The sequence below is a fragment of the Phoenix dactylifera genome, chromosome 1 (genome assembly GCF_051530095.1).
Source record: "Phoenix dactylifera cultivar Ajwa chromosome 1, Ajwa_hap1_PhDact_Kaust_v1.1, whole genome shotgun sequence".
Classification (NCBI taxonomy): Eukaryota; Viridiplantae; Streptophyta; class Magnoliopsida; order Arecales; family Arecaceae; genus Phoenix; species Phoenix dactylifera.
Genome location: NC_143190.1, coordinates 31346541 through 31366588, shown reverse-complemented (window position 1 = coordinate 31366588; position 20048 = coordinate 31346541). Strand labels below are relative to the sequence as shown.

The following is a 20048-nucleotide window of genomic DNA, read 5'->3' as shown; positions in this document are numbered from 1 at the left end:
TAAAACCAACAAAGGTTTTTGGTGAACCCGGAAAACCAAAGTGTAAAGGTTCGTTGGTGAGCCCGTAAAACCAACATAGGTTCGTTGGTGAGCCCGTAAAACCAACAAAGGTTTTTGGTGAACCCGGAAAACCAAAGTGTATAGGTTCGTTGGTGAGCCCGTAAAACCAACAAAGGTTTTTGGATTGTGAGCCCGGAAAACAATCCAACTGTAATCCGCGGAATTATAGTGAATTCCCAAGGGGACGCTTGGGGAGTGGACGTAGGTGCTAAGGAGAGCACCGAACCACTATATATTGTTGTGTTTGTGTTGTGCTTGTGCTTACGTTTATTCTTGCATCATCTTCTATCTTTGCACTAGTTTAAATCATTCAAATAGTTTAAGGAAGCATCCACCGCACTTAATTAAGAAAACGTTTAAAGCACCAAAATTTAGAAGAAACCAATTCACCCCCCCCCCCCTCTTGGCTTGTCACCTTGGGCAACAAGAGGAGAAGTCATGACCCTAATCAGAAAATAATCTCAAACTTCACCAAGATGAACATGAAGTGTTATCACTTATCAGTACATTGGCTGGAAATATCTTCTTGTAATGAATAGAGACACTAAATACCAGTTATTCTGTTCGTATCATTCTACTTGGTAAAGGTTTTATGCTAGCAGTACTGTAGCACAGAATAAAGTAGCTATACCAACATTAAAATCCCCATGTTCTTAAATCTGGAGACCCAAAACAGAACCTAAGAACCCAAGGACATGGGACTGCCATAAGTGGATAGAGGGATCCAGGAGAATGTGAACTATACTCTCCAAGGCATGCAACCATTGTAAGACACCTAAAAGACTTCTGAATTATGTTTGAACATGTAGGACCTACTGTTGACCTCTAAACAAGGTAAAGTACATCCAACATGGCCACTCCCTATCTTTTACTCTCTACATTTTATTTTCTCCTGTATTTCTTTTCCAGTTACAAAATTGAAAATCAGATTCAACAGGATACATCTCCATCAATTAACCTAGCTTCTACAAGTTTCAAACAGAACCCAGGGGTTTCAACATTAACCGTATATCACTATGTCCAGGGGAATGCAGAAACTTTACATCTAGAGCATATAGTATTTAAAGACTAAACCTTTCCGGTTTAAGCACTAACAGAAGCAATCTACTAGTCTATAAAAATAATTTGAATTGTGCTAGTGTGAAATTGATGAAAAAGGTCTTGAATTTGACCTGATTATTCAGTGTCAGACAGGTTCAGTTGCAAATACTGGATAGGCAAAGCAACTTCTTAAGTAATAGATGGAGCACACTTTGGTACCATAACTATAGGTATCAACCCGTTCACACGGGTTTGCCAGGTTGGCAATAAAAGCACACGCTATATTGTAAAAATGTGGTTCCTCAAATGACAGGACTCGGATTTGAATGGACTATATGCCATGTTGGGCTATATCGAGCATAAAATTATGGGACGCAAGCATCTCTTACCCTTTCCTTCTCTTCTTTTTCTCTTTCTGTATAAATGTCAGAATTACAACTTTTCACTTTGTAGACCTTTTTATGACGTGATTCAACAATAGCACTGAGTAAACGGTGAGACTTTGATGACAAAGAAGATGGCATAAATCTCATCTTGCGGGGCAGCCTTCCTTGAGATTGTAAGATTCCCTGCATTAAAAGTCACAACAAAGCAATTTAAATTTACCAAACATACTTTCACCATGGGAAGCAAATAACTTCAATTATCAGAGGATGGATCCAGAATTATAGTTATCAATCTATCATCTATATGTGAAGAAGTAAATTGCTTGAGGCTTGGAGCATAATTATTTCACAAAATATAAGACATGAAAATAACCTTGCCATGCCGAAGAAACAAGTGGGTTTGATCATGGTCTGAGTCATGCACAGATATATTCAGCACCTCATTCCCAATTAATAACTGTATACTTCCATCTTCCCACCGTACAAAACGTGCATTGCTTTCATACTCCAAGAAAGAAATGCATAACATGTTAGCCACATATATATCAACAAAGGATTCAGTTGAATACTTGAACTAAAGATTAAAATCATAAAATTATAGCATCTGTATAAATAACCCCTGTCGAGACCACTTAGAAGAAACATATCTAAATGAGACTGTATCCAACTGAGGCACAATATTAAAATGACATTTAGCACAGTATACTACAATATGACAAGAAGAGGAGAAAGAATGTACACTCAGGATCAAACAGCTTCAACCAAAGGTAGGCAGCTTGCCCAAGATCTAACTGCCACAAGCCAAACTGTGAAAAGCAAGCTCGGGATGTCATATGTGCATGGCATGCAATGTTTATGCAACCCAAAAGTTAAGTATGCATGCTGGAGCCATGCTGGCCTACCATTGGCAATTTATGTGCCATGCCGTGCCAACCTTTTCCCCTCATTAGCACACATGGATATCACAGCATGCCAAGAACTCGAATGCAGTTGTCCCATGTGCTTGTACAGCTCTGGTATGGAATGAGTTAAGCAGTACAAACCAGCATGGATGGTAGCTAAATTTATGTGCACCTTAAAATTATCTCAAGTTGTAAAGAATATGAAATGGATGGAAAATTTGAATTATTTTTTTCCCATAGAGAAGCATACAACATGAATCTTACTAACAGAGAAAATCGAATAATCGAACCAGGAAACTGAACATGTAACACCTTGGGCTTAACCAGAAAAGGTTAGGGAATGAACCAAATTTGGAGAAGTGTAGATGGACATGGTTAACAAGTTTGGATAAAAGAATCTGATGATAAGTTATAAAAAACAAAAAAGAACAAAAATAGCCACTAGAAAGTTCAGAATGAGGCGGAGTTTACAAATAAAGTGGGATGCATGGCTACAAGATTACCCGAATCTCTGCCAGGGGCTTCAACCCACACAAACATTCCACCACAATCTGGTCCTTCACAAGCATTATAATTAAGTATTTTACAATAAGCTAATAAGAAAAAAACTCTTTGAAGAAGGTGTCCAGCCAGTGCATGGCAGAAAATAGATGATCCGTTGGTTCTTTCTCCATATAAGCTAAGACACCATATGATATCTAGATACCATTTCTTTCACCTCATCTACATGTAAGCAGGACTTTTTTCCTGTACCAACTACTAACCTCAACTTTAGGCAGAACAACCTTCTTTCAAATATCCTGGGTGCATTTGCCCCTCTAGAGGCAAACAAAGCCTTACAACAGAATGATGAGATATAATTCCATTAAAAGACCATTTATAGATCGTACTATCATTCTTCTGCAGATCCATCATGAAGTTTGACAATGTACCTTGCAGATCCACAAGTTTCCCCCCTTTTTATTATAAAGCAACTCAGTTCCATCCACCAGTTCAAAAATGAAAAATCTCCTCATCCATTTGATGTCATTTGAAAGATAGAACCAAATCCCTGGAACCCTTTTCATACTGAACAAAGTCATCAACCTCAGACACTTTCATTATCAGTGGAAAAATTAAAAAAAAAGGAAATTGCAGAAGCAATACATTCACACTGGATCCACACTGCATTCATACTTACACACCTTAAAGTTCATCCACCACAGGATCTAAAAAATGCTTCTTAAGTTCCATGCAGAAATGACCCATGTAAGGCCCACCAAAGGTCTCCAATCTCCATTGAGACTCTGACTAGCACACACTTGAACTTTCCTATTGTCTGACAATCCAATAATGTTAAGTTTGATAAAATATACCCTTTATGGGATGCCAATTGACACAATCTTAATATTACCCTTCTCTGAATGGATAACAAAATGCAAGTGGCATCTGCTAATCAGATAGTGAAGATATGTTAACATGCTATCCTGCAAAGGGAAATGAAAAGAACAAACAGAAAAAAGATAAACCTCCAAAACGATTATCAACTGACTTGTTCAAGGCTGTCTTGTTTTGATGTAATTGTTCACTACCTGTAAGAAAAAAAAGAGTTCCCCTAGAGACACCCATAAATGCACCTTTTCCAAGTTACTGAAACTCATTCCCCAGATTACACAATCAAGTAACTTTTGAACGGTCAAATCAGATTCCATGTTCTTGCAGCCAATTGGCATATAGAGATATGAAACCAAATGCACTGATAAAAATCAAGATATGCATAACAAAAGAAAATATAACACATTAAAAAATAACTGTGATTAAATATATGAAAGGTATAATTATTGTGATTCAGTAGGCCTTCACTTACAGAGGTAGTGCCATCGGGTTTCTGGACAGCTCTCCAGCGTACAATATTATCCTCTAGGTGTATACGTTTCTTAGCCCCAGATTTATCAGTCACAAATGCGTCCCCTTCTACATATGTTTTAGGATCAAAAGGTTTTGGATCAATGCCCATGATATTAGTTACTTTGATCATGTTCATCTGCAAGAAAAGAATATTTCTTAGAGGTAAGAACTTATCAGTCAATGTTAGAAGATCTGAGAAGGATCATCGAGCTCATAGAGCAGATTGAGCTACAGGTTCTGCAACAAAGCAGTCTTTCAGATAAAATAAAGAAGCAGATGTGCTTTTATGTTTTCCAGAATGACAAAATAGTAATTTCCAGTTATACGAAATGACTGTATGTAGTAGAGGCAAAGTCATGAATGTCGTCCACTATTTTGAATGCATTAGAAATATAAGGCTGAACAGATAACACTTCGCAGAAAATGTGTTGAATAAAGAAATGAGCTTACAATAAAATGGATGATGAATGTCCAATAATTTACGCCTCTGTGCAAGATAACTCATGAGTCAGAAAAAGTTGCATGGTACTAATACAGACATGCTTCTTGAGATTTGTCAAGACCACTTAGAACAGGAATAGACAAAAAGTTAAAAAAGGCATTAAGCGTAAACCCAATACATATCCATGTTTAAATTGGGCAAACAAGTCTACTGCAGATTACTTAGTAATGATCCCTTAAGTTACAGTTCAGATGTTGGATAACATAGAAAAAGATGCATAGAAAAGTGTATTCTGTCATTGAGAGGAAACCAGAAGATAAAGTCTCACCCTGTCAGGCTGTCCTGGTGGGCGATGCAGCGGAATTTCCAATTCCAATGGTGGACCGACAGCTTTTCCTGGTTTTTTTCCAAGATTCTCATATCCTGACTTGTTCTGCACTTCATCATCCGGTACTATCTCCTCTAGTCCCGATCCTTTGGCATAGCTACCTTCCTCCTCCATAAGTGATCTCTATGAGAAGAGAATACCAAAATATTTTTACTAGGAAAAAAAATTAAGCCAGCAAAAGCAAATAAATTTTCATGCAGAGCAAATCATGAATAATGTGTTAAATGCCAGAGGGGAAAAAGGGATATGAAAGAAATTGATCTTCATAAGCACTTACTGAATTCCTAGGAAATCTTATGTAAGCTTTTTCTCGGTAAGTTAATTGCAGAGAGCAGTTAAACACACCTCATAGTCCTTCAACGGACTTACTTTAACAGATAAGTAGCTATCTCCACTTATTGATTCCATAAGAAGTAGTAATAATATCCTAGTTCTTTTATTTGCCTATATAAATAAAATATCAGTCCCCATAGAGTTTGAGTTCATGTGCGTACTCATTGTTTTCTACATTCACAATCCTTCTTAATAGAGATGTTCTCAAGTCATTTCCTGCAGATTCCATCCAGGTATCCTTTTTGGTGCCCCTACCACATCCTCCAGGCTGCAGGTATACTAGTTTCGTACTCTACATCTTCTAGTTCTATTGCCTGTGTTCATAATGTTATAATCTTTTTTTAAGCTAACAACTGAATCATCATACATCTTTCACTCCACAGCCACAAATACAAGCCAGAAAATTTGGTATGCCATGAACCTGCATCCAGCAATCTAATCTATGTGTTGATATCAAAATTTATGCATGGCTGCATAGGTTAAAAAGAACTCCTATAAACGATAACCTATTTTAATTTTGCAAATATAAATAAAGAGCATGATGTCCAGTGTAACTAAGATAACAGCATTCCTTTTCAGATAAAACACAACAAGAACTCTATGTCCCAGTCTCACATGTGAATCTTGCCCAATTTCATTTTGAGCGCCATACTCAGCAGGTTCTTCTTCATCAGAATCCCTAAAAACATCACGAACAACTTTTTGGTCCTTTTTCTCATCTTTTGACCTGGTGCAAAGTAAGAGAGGACACGCTTTTTTAGTTTTAAAGATAAAGCTTCAATAAGAAGTCAACAAAATATATAATTAAAGAAGATAAAACCTTCAAGCAAATGTATGAAAAAGGATTTCAGCTGATATCATCCTAGCAACACAGTCTTAACCAAAGCAAAGAAAACAATCCATAACCATCCCAAGTCCAAATTACAGAAAGACAGAACCAGGGGGTGCGGGGTAGTAGTCAAGCCTCAGAGGTTGGAGACGAACACTGAAAACAGGACCCTAGAACACCCCAACACAAATTGCAACTTCTTTTACCTCCACCAGCTTATAGGGCACCTTGATGGGATTTGGCAGTAGGACTTTGCCCAAAAAGTGTGAGTGTAAGAACAGGTTGGTCTATGAACTTGTAGACAATTCAATTTTCACTATTTTGCCCTTGCTGATGAGTGCAACAGTAAACTTTTAACTCCAGAGTCCAATTAAATCAGACTTGTGCTTGTGTTAATAGATTTCCTAAGCAATCATCTAGCTATTTTCTTTCTTTTAATCACAATTTACATATAATCATGGACACATAAAGATACAAATATGTTGTGCCAGGAAAAATGCACGATGAATAGAAATTTACCCTGGCTTCATAGCTTGATCAACATCTGCATATTTACTATAATGATCAGCATCATGATTATTCTCAGATCCCTCTGGTTCACTTGCAACTACTACTTGTCTTCTGCTTCTAACTACTCTTTGCTCATACCCTTTCCCTTCACTTTCAGTATCTTTTCCCTTATTCTCCACCCTTTGATGGCTAATTTCTCGTTCTGGGGACTTTTGAATCCTTCCCCCTTCATTCTTTCCCTGGTCAACATCCAAATCATGTGGTTCAGATTCAGTTTCCACAGCAACTTTTCCTTGCCCCTCAACTTCACCTTCCCTATCACCCTGAGAAAAAAACAAGAACAAGAATTAGATCAGAATATGTGTTTAATATATAAAATAAAATTAAAAAAAGCTTTGCTCTCATAAGTCATAGATTACAGTACTAAATGCTCCAACATTAAAAAGATTATAAAATTCATAATAGATGTAATGGTAGAATAACCAGTTCAACACTGATGAAATCATAATTACCTAAATAAGAAAACCAGGTCCAAATGCAAATCAGTACAGTGGGTAGCATAAAGTATATAATCGCATTTCAGCTCAAATGCAGTCCAGACTCATTTGGCATTCAAGAAAATCCTCTTGAAGGATCATTTGCATTCCTTTAGAGCTTGTTTTTTAAACTTTTCATCATGTAGTTTCTTAAAGTTAATATATTGTACAAAATTAATAAATGTCTTGAAGTTGTGAATATGCGTACATATATATTTTTATGATAAGAGATGATTGACCAGCATCAAAGTGTCTTAATCTATTTAGGATGAAAGCATTCTAATGGCGAATAGTTTGGTGACTTTGGTCAATGTTGTTACGATCGGGATTGTGTCATAAATCGTAGAAGCAGTCCATTCAAATTGGATCGTAAATTGTACGATTCTTTATGATTTCTTTTAAACATAAGAAATAGGGTTGAAACAACATGAAAGGTAAGAAGCATAATTAAATTGTGATTTCAACAAATAATAAGTATGAAACCATCATATAAGTACATAAGAAATTCAATTTCTAACAACCATAATTTTATACCTATCAGGTCATAGAAACAATCTCTATTTTAATTAATTAATATAGTTTTAATTTCACCATATAAGTCCAATAGAAAATCATCACTCACATGAGTTATTTGCCCAATAAAATGTATATTAACATAGGCTTATTGAACACAATTCTCCTTTGAAGTACAAAGATATTTTAGCAGGAATCAAATTATTAGAAACGATATAAGAGATAACTCCTAGTCTTAGCTACTAAACAACTAAATCTATTTCTTTTACTCTTAATAATCGAAATTTTAAAGGAGATTGATTTGATGTTTTGGAAGTTTATTAATGATAAATTGGTCATTGTAAAAGCCAAAAAAAAACATTAATTGATCTTAAAAGATAAAAACATGATCTAAGTTTGGATCTTATATCCAAAGGATCATACTAAGAATTGTCGAACTGTGCCGAATCAGCTGGTTCGGATTATACTGAACCGGACTGATCGGTTATCGGCATGATTCAACGACTTTTTCTGAAACGGTGGATTCTGGCTATTGGACTAATTAGAAATAGGCATGGGCCAATTTAAGAGCTATTGGGACCTGAAGGGATTTAAGCTCAAGTTATAAATCCACGAAAAAGGAGCCCGGCTCGAGCTCGACCCGATTCGAGCTCAATCCAATTTTGCCCACTCCTAACCCTCATCCTAACTTATTATACCCCTAAAGTGCCCCCTCTACCAATCTCTCTCCCTATGCCCCCTGATGCTTCAAAACCCTCGTCTCCACTCTCTCCCCCCTCTTGCCTCCTCATTTTCTTATCTCCCTCTCCCCCCCCACCCTCCATCCCTCGCTCCCTCCCTCCCTCTCCAATATGGTACGCCGTACTGGTCCGAACCGGACAGTATAGGGCGTATCATACTGTATCGTACCGGTAAATGGTATGGGTGGTGTACCGACACTCGGTACGCTAAAAAAATTTCATACTATACCATACCGACACTGTACTAGTGTAGCACCGGTACGGGGTCTGGTATCGAGATGGCGAACCTTGCTCTCTAATCCCCCTCATTCTCTTTCGCAAATCCGATATCCTCTCTCTCTCCATTTCCATTTGATCCTTCTTATTCCCACCCCGATTCTCCTGATTCAAGCCCTAATAGCTAGTTTTGGCAGAATTTTAGGATTTCTAGGGTACTTGGGGCTAGATGATGGCCCTAATCCTCTCGATTCAAGATCCGATCCTCCCTGGACAAAGATGGCGACACCGATGATGACAGCAATGAGCCCTCTCTCTCTCCCTCCCTCTCTCCCTCTTCTTCTTCCTCTTCCTTCTCTCCCTCTCCCTCCCTTTCTTTCTTCCTCTTTGGCCCTCTCCCTCCTCGTGGTTCAGGTACACCACGGTTTCGTATGTATGGACCAATACTATACCATACCGATCGCTGACTAGAATGCTTGTCGGTACCCATTCTGCAATCCTTGGATCATACTATGCACAACCAGATCCTACGATCCCAATCTGGATCTTAAAATCTATATTGATTATAATCTAAGAATCCAATATGAATTTTGAGGGCTATATAAATCCTAAATATATGATTTCTGTTACAGATCCAAGTTTCATAGGACCTAAATGCCGATATAGTCTTATTCTTGGTATCGACACTTGGTACAAAGGGCATACCAAGTATTGATTTGCCATTAAATGAGCTGTATGTCCGATATGATCTGGTACTGCAAACCATGCATGGATCACAAGATAATGATAAGTTGGCAATGATAGTTTTACTAATAAATCCTCAACAACAATTTCATCATAAAACTTCATGATCAACTATTTTCCATTTTAGTTGTAAATTTTAGCTTTTAACAACATTTAATTCATTTACATAAGTAGTTAGAGTCAATATCTATATTTGGTAAGGAAACTTGGTGTGCATTAATAAGATCTACTCCAGCTGAATTATGACATTGCAAACATCTTGAAAATAGTTATAGGAAATAACTAAAAAAGAATCATACATTAATAGATTGGGTGAAGCAAATATGGGGCAGGGGTGGGAGGTAGACTTAGAGAGAGAGAGAGAGATAAAAAGAGAGAATTCATGCAAGATCTAGACAAGTGTGGCATAAAGAGAGGTCTACAAGAGATAAAAAAGAATTGATATGGCAAAGAAACATGCTTGAAGTAATGATCATGGGCATAAGATATGAAAGAGATGTTCAAGTCAAATTAAAGAGAACCATTAGCTATGAGGGTCAAGCCAACATGTTTAGCTAAATGGCACCCCTCTCAACTTGGGAGAGGTTTAGTTTTGAACTCTAGTGGTGCTGTGGTGGTGTCCCCACCATATTTCTTAATAAAAAAGGATAGATGACCAACCTTATCTTAGCTAGTCGCTACACCTCTCCACTTGGTACAGGTCCATTCAAGCCCTAATGGTGGTATCCACACCATGTTTCTTTGCACCAAAAGAAATTAACCGATCGGGCAAATGATAATTAAATAACTATTCAAAATGAGAAACAGTAGATTGAGAAAAGAAATTATTAAAGGAGCTATAAAAGTTGCACAAATAAGGACAAAGTGATGGAAAATCAATTTATATAGTAAGGGTATGCAGTACGCGGTACCGACTATACCGACGTACCGGTGGGCATCGGTACCGGTACGGTACCGAACCAAACCGAGCCGAACCGGTACTGTACCGATGGGGTTAAAAGCCAAAAAAAATTGGAGCTGGTACGGACTGGTCGGTTCGGGCCGGTACCGATTCGGGACGGGCTGGTACCGAGTCGGTATGGGTCGGTACCGGTCGGTACGGGCTGGTACGCGTCGGTACCGGTCGGTACGGGCCGGTAGGGTCCGGTACCGGTATGTACCGGCCGGTACCGACCGGTACGGCAGACCATGGTATGCACAATGAAGAACTGAGGGGGTTCTAGGTAAGGAGAATTTGTTTCAAAACTTGCAGAAAGAGGAGAAAATTTTTTAAAGTTATCTCAACGGAAGTTGTGAGGAAAGGCATATAAAAGCTTGGGACAACATCAAAGGTGGTCCTAAATAGGAATAGTAGTGAATGAGGAGCATAAAGGCGAATCCCAATATTTTGGACAGGCCAGATGGTCCTGGTTATGGTTAGCTAAGAGGGGATGGGCTACGAGAATGGCGAAGGGATTTGCGAGCATACTGCCACTACTATCTACATCTAAGGATGCAAACTTATTTTGAGCCTCTCCAAGATCTAACCCTAACCCAAACCCAACCCACACAAATGATGGGATCATAATGGGTTTTAAATCCAACGCCCAGTTACATGGGGTTTGGACTAAATCTTCCACTTTTGACCAACCCACTATCCAACCTGACCTGACATCCCCCAAATCAAACCCATATATATAAGTATCTATATTAATTATTAAATATTTAAAATGTACATATATACCTAGATAATATATTTGTATTAATAAGTGGTGTTTCACCAAGATAGTCATATAAAAAATGGTGCAATTATCTTTCCACGATAGCTAGTTATAATGCATATGCATTACCTTTCGATGCTTAGATGGGAATTTTATACAATCTAACTAATTTTTGCTAGTAGTTAAAATATTATACAACTTTCGATGCTTACTAATCTACCTTTTGACCCTGATTCCAATCTTCATCCAACCGCAATATATGGCATCAAATTTCGATGTAGATCAACCCAACCTAATCCTTTTTCCCTGTTGGACCTTATTTTAAACAAAAATACCAACCCATCAAATTTGAAAGTGAGTTGGGTTGGATCTAGATATCAAATTCAAATATATAAGGACTTGAATCTTTATAAAAAAAAATCTAACCCACTTGTAGCTCTAAATACTAATAACTAGTTGCAGTCAATTAAAAGGCTCCTAAATTTATCACAATTTATACAGGCATGAGTTTGGAAATGGAAAAAGAGACTATATCAAATTATATTTGGCATATTTATACAAGTTCCCATTTCAAATACTAAAACCCCTCCTTGTGTTAATATTTCTCTAAGAATAGGCATGAGATAAGAAATAAGATAGAAATTAGATTATATCTTTTTGAAGGAAAATTGATATTGGTGGCCTTTATAGATACTAAACATGATATTGGTGGCAATGAAAAAATAATACTTTTCTAAATAAAGTTTAGTTCATAATGCATAGACTTAAGTAGTTAAATAACATGGCCCTTTTCAAAGGTCAAAATGTTATTTTTTGATAACATTTATACACATGCACACATAAAACTATGGAAAGTTTTGGTTGGGTGAAGTTCTCCATGCTTGCATCCTAAAACCCCCATATGCTTAGAATACACCACTTTATGTGCCAACTTATGTTCAAAATGCACTTAAATTGCCAGTGGGTTTGTGTATTTAAAAATCTCTTCAGTATATAAGCCATTTAGCTAGCCAAATAATGGTCAACTGCATAGCATAAATTCTTCAAAGCCATTGAAGAACCATAGGTGCAAAGCACGATCTTGATTTTATATTTGGTTGAATTTTTGTTATTGAACACCAAAATTGGAACACCATTAGGTTAGTATGAGAGATCTTGCAAAGCAATCATTGAAGATCCTGCTGCATTAATGACAAATTGTTTGGAACAACCATTAAGTTGTATATAAACTCAAATTATTTGTATAAATTACCGATAGTTCATTTCTTGTTCCATTAACACCTAAGCTCTAAGCATAGATAGTTTAGCAGATTATGTTTCATGCAACTATCATTCAATTGGTTATATTGTGCAACTAGATTGGAGCAAGGGTTGATCTTATCTAAATCCATAATTTTATTGCACATCCAATGGAGAAATTGTTATAAATGCATTTATATGTATTCATTGAATCCATGGTTTGCCGAACCGGTCCTTATCGGCCGGTTCGGCCCGGTACAGATCGGTCCGGCATGGAACCGGTATCTGGACAATGTGGATACCGGTTTCAGTTGTTTTCGGGCTAGTACTGACCGATACGCATGTGTACCGGCTGCGTCCGGTCTCGTACCAGTCCGTACCGGTGCGAAAGCCGTTTCACACTGGTACCGATTTTTTTTAACTACAGTGCGCACGCGCTGTGGTGCAGAGCACGTGGCCCTTCCCTCGGGGCAGATTGCCCCGTGCGGGCGTGGGGCCGCGCGCCCGCTCGCAGTTTTCCCTGCGCGTTTCCGCGCACGGTGCAATTCCACGGCACGCGGGCACGATTCCCCGCGCTGGGAATTGCCCCGCGCAGGCGCGCTGCCCCGCATGGGTCATAAATGGCCTTTTTTTTACCCGCATCTGTGCACGAACGAGAACCGAAAAAAAAGAAACCTGTTCATACTGGACCGGTTCTGGTACAAACCGGTCTCGAACCGGTCCGGTAGGCGACTGGTACACCTACCGGTACCGGTTCAGCATACCTTGATTAAATCCTTTGGTACCCAGTACACTAAAGGGAACTACTATATTCCATGTATCAATTGCTTCTCGTGTTTCCGTATACAAAAACAGCAACCAAACTAATCACAAATAATTTGGTCATAAATATGGATTAGTAATAAAAACAAGTAGAAAATAATAATGATAATGATGATAAGGACCAAGGTTGGAGGAACCGGCACCGGGCGCCATACCGGTTCTCTGGTAGCACGAGTCGGTACAGGCCTGGCACAGCCTGACAAAGGGCATGGTACCATGTGAGAGAGGAAAAAAGAGAGAGAGGGGGGAGGAGAGGGAGGGAGGCTAGCAGAGGGTGGCAGATGCCGGCGAAGGCCCCGGCCGGACCCTTGTTTTGTTCGAAATAGGAAAACTGGCCGCGGCCTCCGTCGGCCCTCCGCCAGTGTTCCGACCTCTTTCTCTCTCTCCCTCCCCTACTCACTCTCTTTTTTCTTCTCCTCTGGCTCCGGCAATGGATTTCGTTTTCATTACCGGAACCGTACTGGTGAGCCACTGGTATGGCTCAGAACGGTCAGAACCGTCCGGTTCCGGACGGTTCTGCTGACCTTAATAAGGACAATAATCATGGTAATAATTATGATATTCGGTGTTAATTTTCACTATTGTTAAAATCTTTTCAATCGCAATTTGGATCTTACAATCTAGATCATCCAACCCTAGTAAGTTCTGAAATAAATGGCCCTAAATAGCATGGATCGCATCCTTGGATAAAGATCAATTAAAATCATAAGATCTAGATAGATACAATCCCTTAGTTCAAAAGAACTTGAACATGTTAACTACACATTAAATCATATGAAAATCCTTTTATAATTTTCTTGACCTAGAATTACTTATCTATCATTAATAAGCTTGGAGCACTTAATCTTGCAAGGTGCTTAATCATGTTAAGATCAATTAAAATCATAAGATCTACATTTTTAAAAAGTAAATAAAATGAAATTTTAGAGTTCATGAAGTCAAAAGCAAGAGGCAGATCTTCTTAAATTTACAACAATTTGTTAAAACATGAAATCTTTTCCTTAAAAATCTACATAAAATGGAAATTGGATTGATAGTTAGAGTAGCACCATATCAATGTCTTGAACAACTACACATGCCATTTGTTTCATTCACTTGCTATATATGGACTTATGACGGTCGAAACCGAGGTTCAAAACACCGAGGATTGATAGCATATCAACTAAGGATGGGTATGGCAGGTGCCATATCAAAGATTGTAAGGCAAGGATATAAATGGATAGGCATACATATGTCCCAAACACCCTTGGTACAGCAATTTTTGGCCTCCAAACTCTGATTTTGGATTTTGTTTAATCATATTTTCCTATATAAGTGTATGTTATTTTAAGAAATAAGCTATGAATTTCAAGTTAATTGTGTTAGTCAAGGTTTTTTGTGTATAAAGACCTAAACATGCATAAATATCACATAACACTATATAACCTGTAACCTGGAATCCATTATTAAAAGATGTGTTAAAATTAGTCCTAAATTTATTACTTTTGATCTTGCATTTATGCTGTAGGGCATTAATCTGATAATCAAACAAAATTTAATCTCAATTTGATGGACTTTTCCCCTAATTTCTCCAATTAGTCACAAATTAGTGATCGGATTGTTGATGAAATTAAAAAAGCACACACATTGAAGAAAATTACCTAGTAAAAATGTTTTTAAATTGGACAAATCCAAATAGAAAACACCTTTAGCAGCTTGTCCCCTGTTCCTCTTATTTCCACTTTCAAATAGTTGAAAACAAGGAAAAATCAACCTTTAACCTGCTTCCTAAGTGGCATCTAGGTATCACTTAGTTTGGGAGGTATTCGAGTTCATCTGGATAAATTGGCTACAATCCATTTCTGAACCCCTTGAACCACGCTTGGTTTGGGTGGCTTGGAACGGTTTGGATGGTTTTTGCTAGAAATGAGCCTCCCTATGCCAAACTGAGCCTTACCATACCATACGTATCGAGAACTTCTTGGTATAGTAAATATCGTGCCGAACCACTGGGTATTTCAAACCTTAGTGAAAGCTAGATTGTACATTTATGGGATTGTGCATGGATTGATATTCTTTACTTATTTGCTTACGCAAATAATTATCAATTTTTGTATATTATATTCTTATAGTTATGGGAAAAACTAAATCTTATTATCCATGATCAAATCAATGACAAAATCCAATTGACCCCCTTATGACTTCACGTTGAAACAACATAGTTAATCCTCAAGATAACAAAAGGTAAAAAACCTAGAAATAGGTTTCTAAAAGCATTAAAGCAAACCCTAGGCTAATACAGAAATCTAACTAAAAAATTTACTCAGCAGCGCAAAAGCCTCACAGGGTCAGGACGGGTAGGCAGGACGGTCGTACCATTTCGGTCCATTTCTAACTATATTTTATTATCAAATTTTGAACAAAAGTCAGTATATGGTTTGTCGACTTCAATTGAAAATTTGAAAAAAAAAAAAGTGGGGGCTAGTTCATTCTTTTTCTCGGAGAGGGATAGGGAGGGGGAGAGGGAGAGGGAGAAAAGGAGAGAGGGAAGGAGGGAGGGAGAAAAAGAGAGGGAGGAGGGAGGAAGGGGAGGGCTGCCTCAACAAACTATAACCCTAACCCAAAGTGCATGCGAGGGAGGGAGGGTGGGGGAGGGAGAGGGAGGGACCTACTATCGGCAAGGGGGTAGACCAACGAGAGGGAGGGCATGGTGCTCATGAACAGGAACACTCTGTCATGCACTCTCTATTTTTTTGATCGTAGGAGGGTGCTCTCTCACAATCTCTCAATGCTTCTGAGATAGGGAGGGGAGCGAACTGATTATGTAGCTCAAACCATGCCAGTACCCGACCGGTTCAATTCAGTACAACTCGAACCAACCGATTTGGCATTCCTTGTTGACATCTTAATACTTTGATTTTGTATATACTAAGTCTTGATTTTACCTTGTAGGTTAAGATCTTGACACCTAGATTCCTACATATCAACTAAGAGTAAGGTTCGCCGTCTCAGTACCGAACATTGTACTTATGTCATACTGATACAGTATCGATATGACCGGTACTAGGATCAATTTGACGTACCGAGACTCGGTATGCCCTCCATAGTGAGTTTCAGTTCGATACTGGTATGATACGGTACACCCAATACAAAACAGTATGTATCAGTATAATAAACCTTGACTGAGACATTAATACCTCAATTCCTATATATTGGTTGAGTAATGCAATCGAGCTTTCGTTATGTGCACAAGAAGTGTTTTCTTGTCTTGGAGCAAATGGGAGTTGGTGTCACTTGTAGAATCTGCCGCCGTACACGAGGGTGGTTGATCATGAAACTGCCAAATTAGCATTTGTGTGTCTAATGAACTTTTCATATGTGCATAATGGAAACCTGAAGCATTTCCATATTGGCTGAGATATTAGATTTTTTGGATGTTTATAAAAATTTTCCCACGTTCCATCTCAGTAGAGATAAAACAAGATCTTGGTATATCAATTATTTACTAGGATAACTAATATCTCAACATTTAAAACCTTGTGTAGCTGCAAAGAAGTAACTACCATACCGACCGTACCAACGTACCGGTGGGCACCGGTATTGGTATCGTACCAAATCAAACCGGTACCGCGCGGGCGCCCCGCGTGGGCTCGCTGCCCCGCTCGGCATTAAATGGCCCACGTGGGCCACCCTGCATCGGCTCGCTGCCCCGATCGGAGAACCAAGCGCAGGCGCGGTTCTTTGTGCATGGAATCACGCGCGGGCGCGAGCTAGGTACGCGATTCCCCGCTTATGCCCGTGCGGGCGCTCCCTTTTTTTTCTTTTCTTTTTTTTTTCCTTCTCGTCTTCCTTCTTTCCGGACGTTCTTTCCTTCCTTCTCCTTTCTTCCCCTCTCTCCTCCTCTCTTCTCCTCTCTTTCCCTCCTTCTCCCATGAGCAAGGAAAGAAAAGAAACCGCGAGCAAGGGGGGTGATCCTCGTCGGGGTGCTCGGAAGGGAGTTGGCCCGAGGCCCGGTGCAAACCGGTACTCTTCTTCTTCTTCTCCTCTTTCTCTTCTTCTTCCTCTTCTTTCTTCCTCTTATTTTCTTTTCTTCCTCTTCTTCTTCCCTACCGGTGTGAACCATTTTGAAAGATTGTACTGTACCAGTCCCGAGCGGTACCGGTACGGTAAGGTTGCAAACCCTAAGTAACACCCTACGTGCAAAATTTGCTTGTAAGCTCTTCATAGCCACCACAAAGCACTACATGTTGTGATCAAGATTCCAAACAACCAATAACCAAACTATAACGTTCAAATACTACTCAAAGGATTCTATTTGTCTTGCTTGCTAGCTAAAAGCTTGAGTCCTCTATTTCAAAAATTGTATCTTTATAAAACCTTATAGTTTTTGCTCCTGGAAAAAAAATCATCTTGTACACCATCAAAACACACAATCTCAACAAGTAAACCCTAAATGAATAGCTAGGACCTAGCCCTGTAGAATTCTGGAGTTCCAAATGGACATAATGGCAGGACCAATAAAAAGCAGCAATTAGCCATTTCCTATCTGTCTTTTCATGTCCTTTTTCCTCATAAAATTTTTGCAGCTCTCCCAGTCGCTCTATCATCTGATCTTCATGAGCACAGTCTTCCAAACCAAAGCTCTAAGTTGCTTGATCATTTGCAAAGTTTCTTTAATTGGAGAAAAGTCAAATAACAAATGGCTTGAACAGCAGAATTGATTTTTCTTGTGAAAGGATCAAAAGTAAGTTGGTGTGATATTTTTTCTAAAATAGGTTTTATTCCTTAGCTTCATGGAATTAAGGCGATAATATAGATAGTAAGCACTGCTGCTGCTTTCCTGAATAGAATTGGAGGCATAAGCATAGGCCTCCTTGGCATCGATACCCATAAGCATAGGCCTCCTTGGCATTGATACCCATAAGCTGATAAGCATAGACCTCCTTGGCATCGATATTGTTTTTGTGTTTTTGTTTCTCTGCAAGTAAGTGAAATACCATATGGAGACGGACGTTAAAATAGCATTTTTGCAAAACTTCTGCTATTCCTTTCTTTTATCCTCACTTTTTTTGAAAGCAATAAACCATCAGAAGCTCTAAAGATTTTACCAACAATTTCAAAAGACAAAATAGTTCCATCAGACATGTCACGTATTGTTCAGTCTTGTTCATTTTCCTTCTTGATAACAAAAACAGAAAGCGAAGGCACTAACAAACAGGCCCCAAATTTTTCGAATTTTCTGCTGTCCTGCATTATGTAATTCCTAAGAATGTAAACTTTCATTCAGAAAACAACGAAAATAATATTAATGTCTCACTCAAGATGCAAACAGAGGTTCAAGAGATCTTCGTACATTGACATCAATGATACAGCGAACACAGGCAGTAAGTCATCTTATAAATATTAACGGAAAAATTCACGTCACTACCTAAAACCCTAACTCGGGCACGAAAAAATTAGCTCTTTTGATGAACATATAAAAGATCGGATCATTCATTCACTTCAGATACCCGAAATCAAGCCCGAAACATTAAGAAATGTAAGAAAAACCAAAGAAAAGACCAAAATTATCAGAACGTTCGGATTTTTTCATGGATTGAGATAGATACCGAACGGTTGCCGGAGCGGTTGGCGGCGGCCTTGTGCTCGGAAGTGACGTCTTCTTCCTTCGCGTCCTCAGACTGATCGCCGAAGAGCTTCTGCATCATTTTACTCCTTGTCGACTCCTTCACGTCTGTCTCCCCGCCCATTCTCCTCCCTCTGGATCTCTCTCTCTCTTACTTACAGCTCTCTCTCGTCTCGCTTCGCTCTCGTCGAAGCTCAGGACAACGGAGCTCTCGGGTTTTTGTAGTACGGAGTGCGGCCACCTGCTGCTTTGCAAACACGTGGAGATGGTCTCCTCTGGCCTTGAAACGTAAGGCCGTGTCACTGCGCGCTTTTATAAGGTGGAGACTGGGAGCTTACCGGGTTGGAACTAGATCCGAGAATACACCATCGGTTACGGATTATTAAATTTGGACCATTATGGTTCAAGAACCAGATCCACTGTCTCAGCGACGGACAAGTCCGAAGCTACATGCACATACACAAATAAAAAGAAATAAAGAGGAAAGTGAGCAATGAGGATTTGGTTCAATTAATAATGTCCCCAATAAGAAACTAAATCTTAAATAGATTGTAGAAAGATATAGTGATATCCAACATATCAATAGGAGCAAATTAAAATTCAGTACAAATTTTTGTTTAGATTTTTTTTTGGAAAGACTTAGGCCTCTTCCTCTTTTTTTATATTTTCTTTTCACAAAAATATAACATGCGTATTGTAAGGAGCATAGAAGTTCAACCTCTTGAGTAGAGTTTCCACCACCACTCAATAAATTTCTATTAATAATAAAAGAAATTATTTTTTTTATAAATTATAAAAAAGCTATCAAAAATATATCATTATTTTTTTTGATCCAATCGGGAAAAATCTAGCAAATACAAAAGAAATTAAGAACTTAAACTTGAACCATTGTTAGGAGTTTAACGGTCTACTTGTCCATAAAAGTAGGTCATATATGGGAACAATAGATATGTAGAGCAGTGAAACGACCAATAATGGATTGTCGTCAAATGATTTACAAACATAAAATCCAACTTGAATGGATAAAATTAATGACAAAGACATCTAAATGTGTATCAGGCCTAAGTTTGATTTTTAGACCCGAGGCTAGCACAAGTTGATTGAATTACCTAGACCTAGGTTCATTCATTGGCAATCCCTATAGTAGTTCCTCGA

At 38.6% G+C, this 20048-nt stretch overlaps 1 protein-coding gene across 2 annotated transcripts in view; it reads right to left on the bottom strand.

The window, feature by feature from the left end:
• The window catches only part of LOC103720077 (protein LEO1 homolog), a 34058-nt gene extending 14908 nt beyond the window's left edge, over window positions 1-19150 (bottom strand). For both annotated transcript variants that reach the window (XM_039126290.3, XM_088721345.2), the window contains exons 1-7: window positions 18877-19150; window positions 6788-7101; window positions 6055-6166; window positions 5047-5229; window positions 4236-4412; window positions 1861-1992; window positions 1491-1670 (exon numbers count right to left, since the gene is read on the bottom strand). In XM_039126290.3, the coding sequence (XP_038982218.3) occupies window positions 1491-1670; window positions 1861-1992; window positions 4236-4412; window positions 5047-5229; window positions 6055-6166; window positions 6788-7101; window positions 18877-19017 (1239 nt within the window). In that variant the 5' untranslated portion in view covers window positions 19018-19150. The remainder of the gene's footprint in view (window positions 1-1490; window positions 1671-1860; window positions 1993-4235; window positions 4413-5046; window positions 5230-6054; window positions 6167-6787; window positions 7102-18876) is intronic.
• Between the last annotated feature and the right edge of the window lie 898 nt (window positions 19151-20048).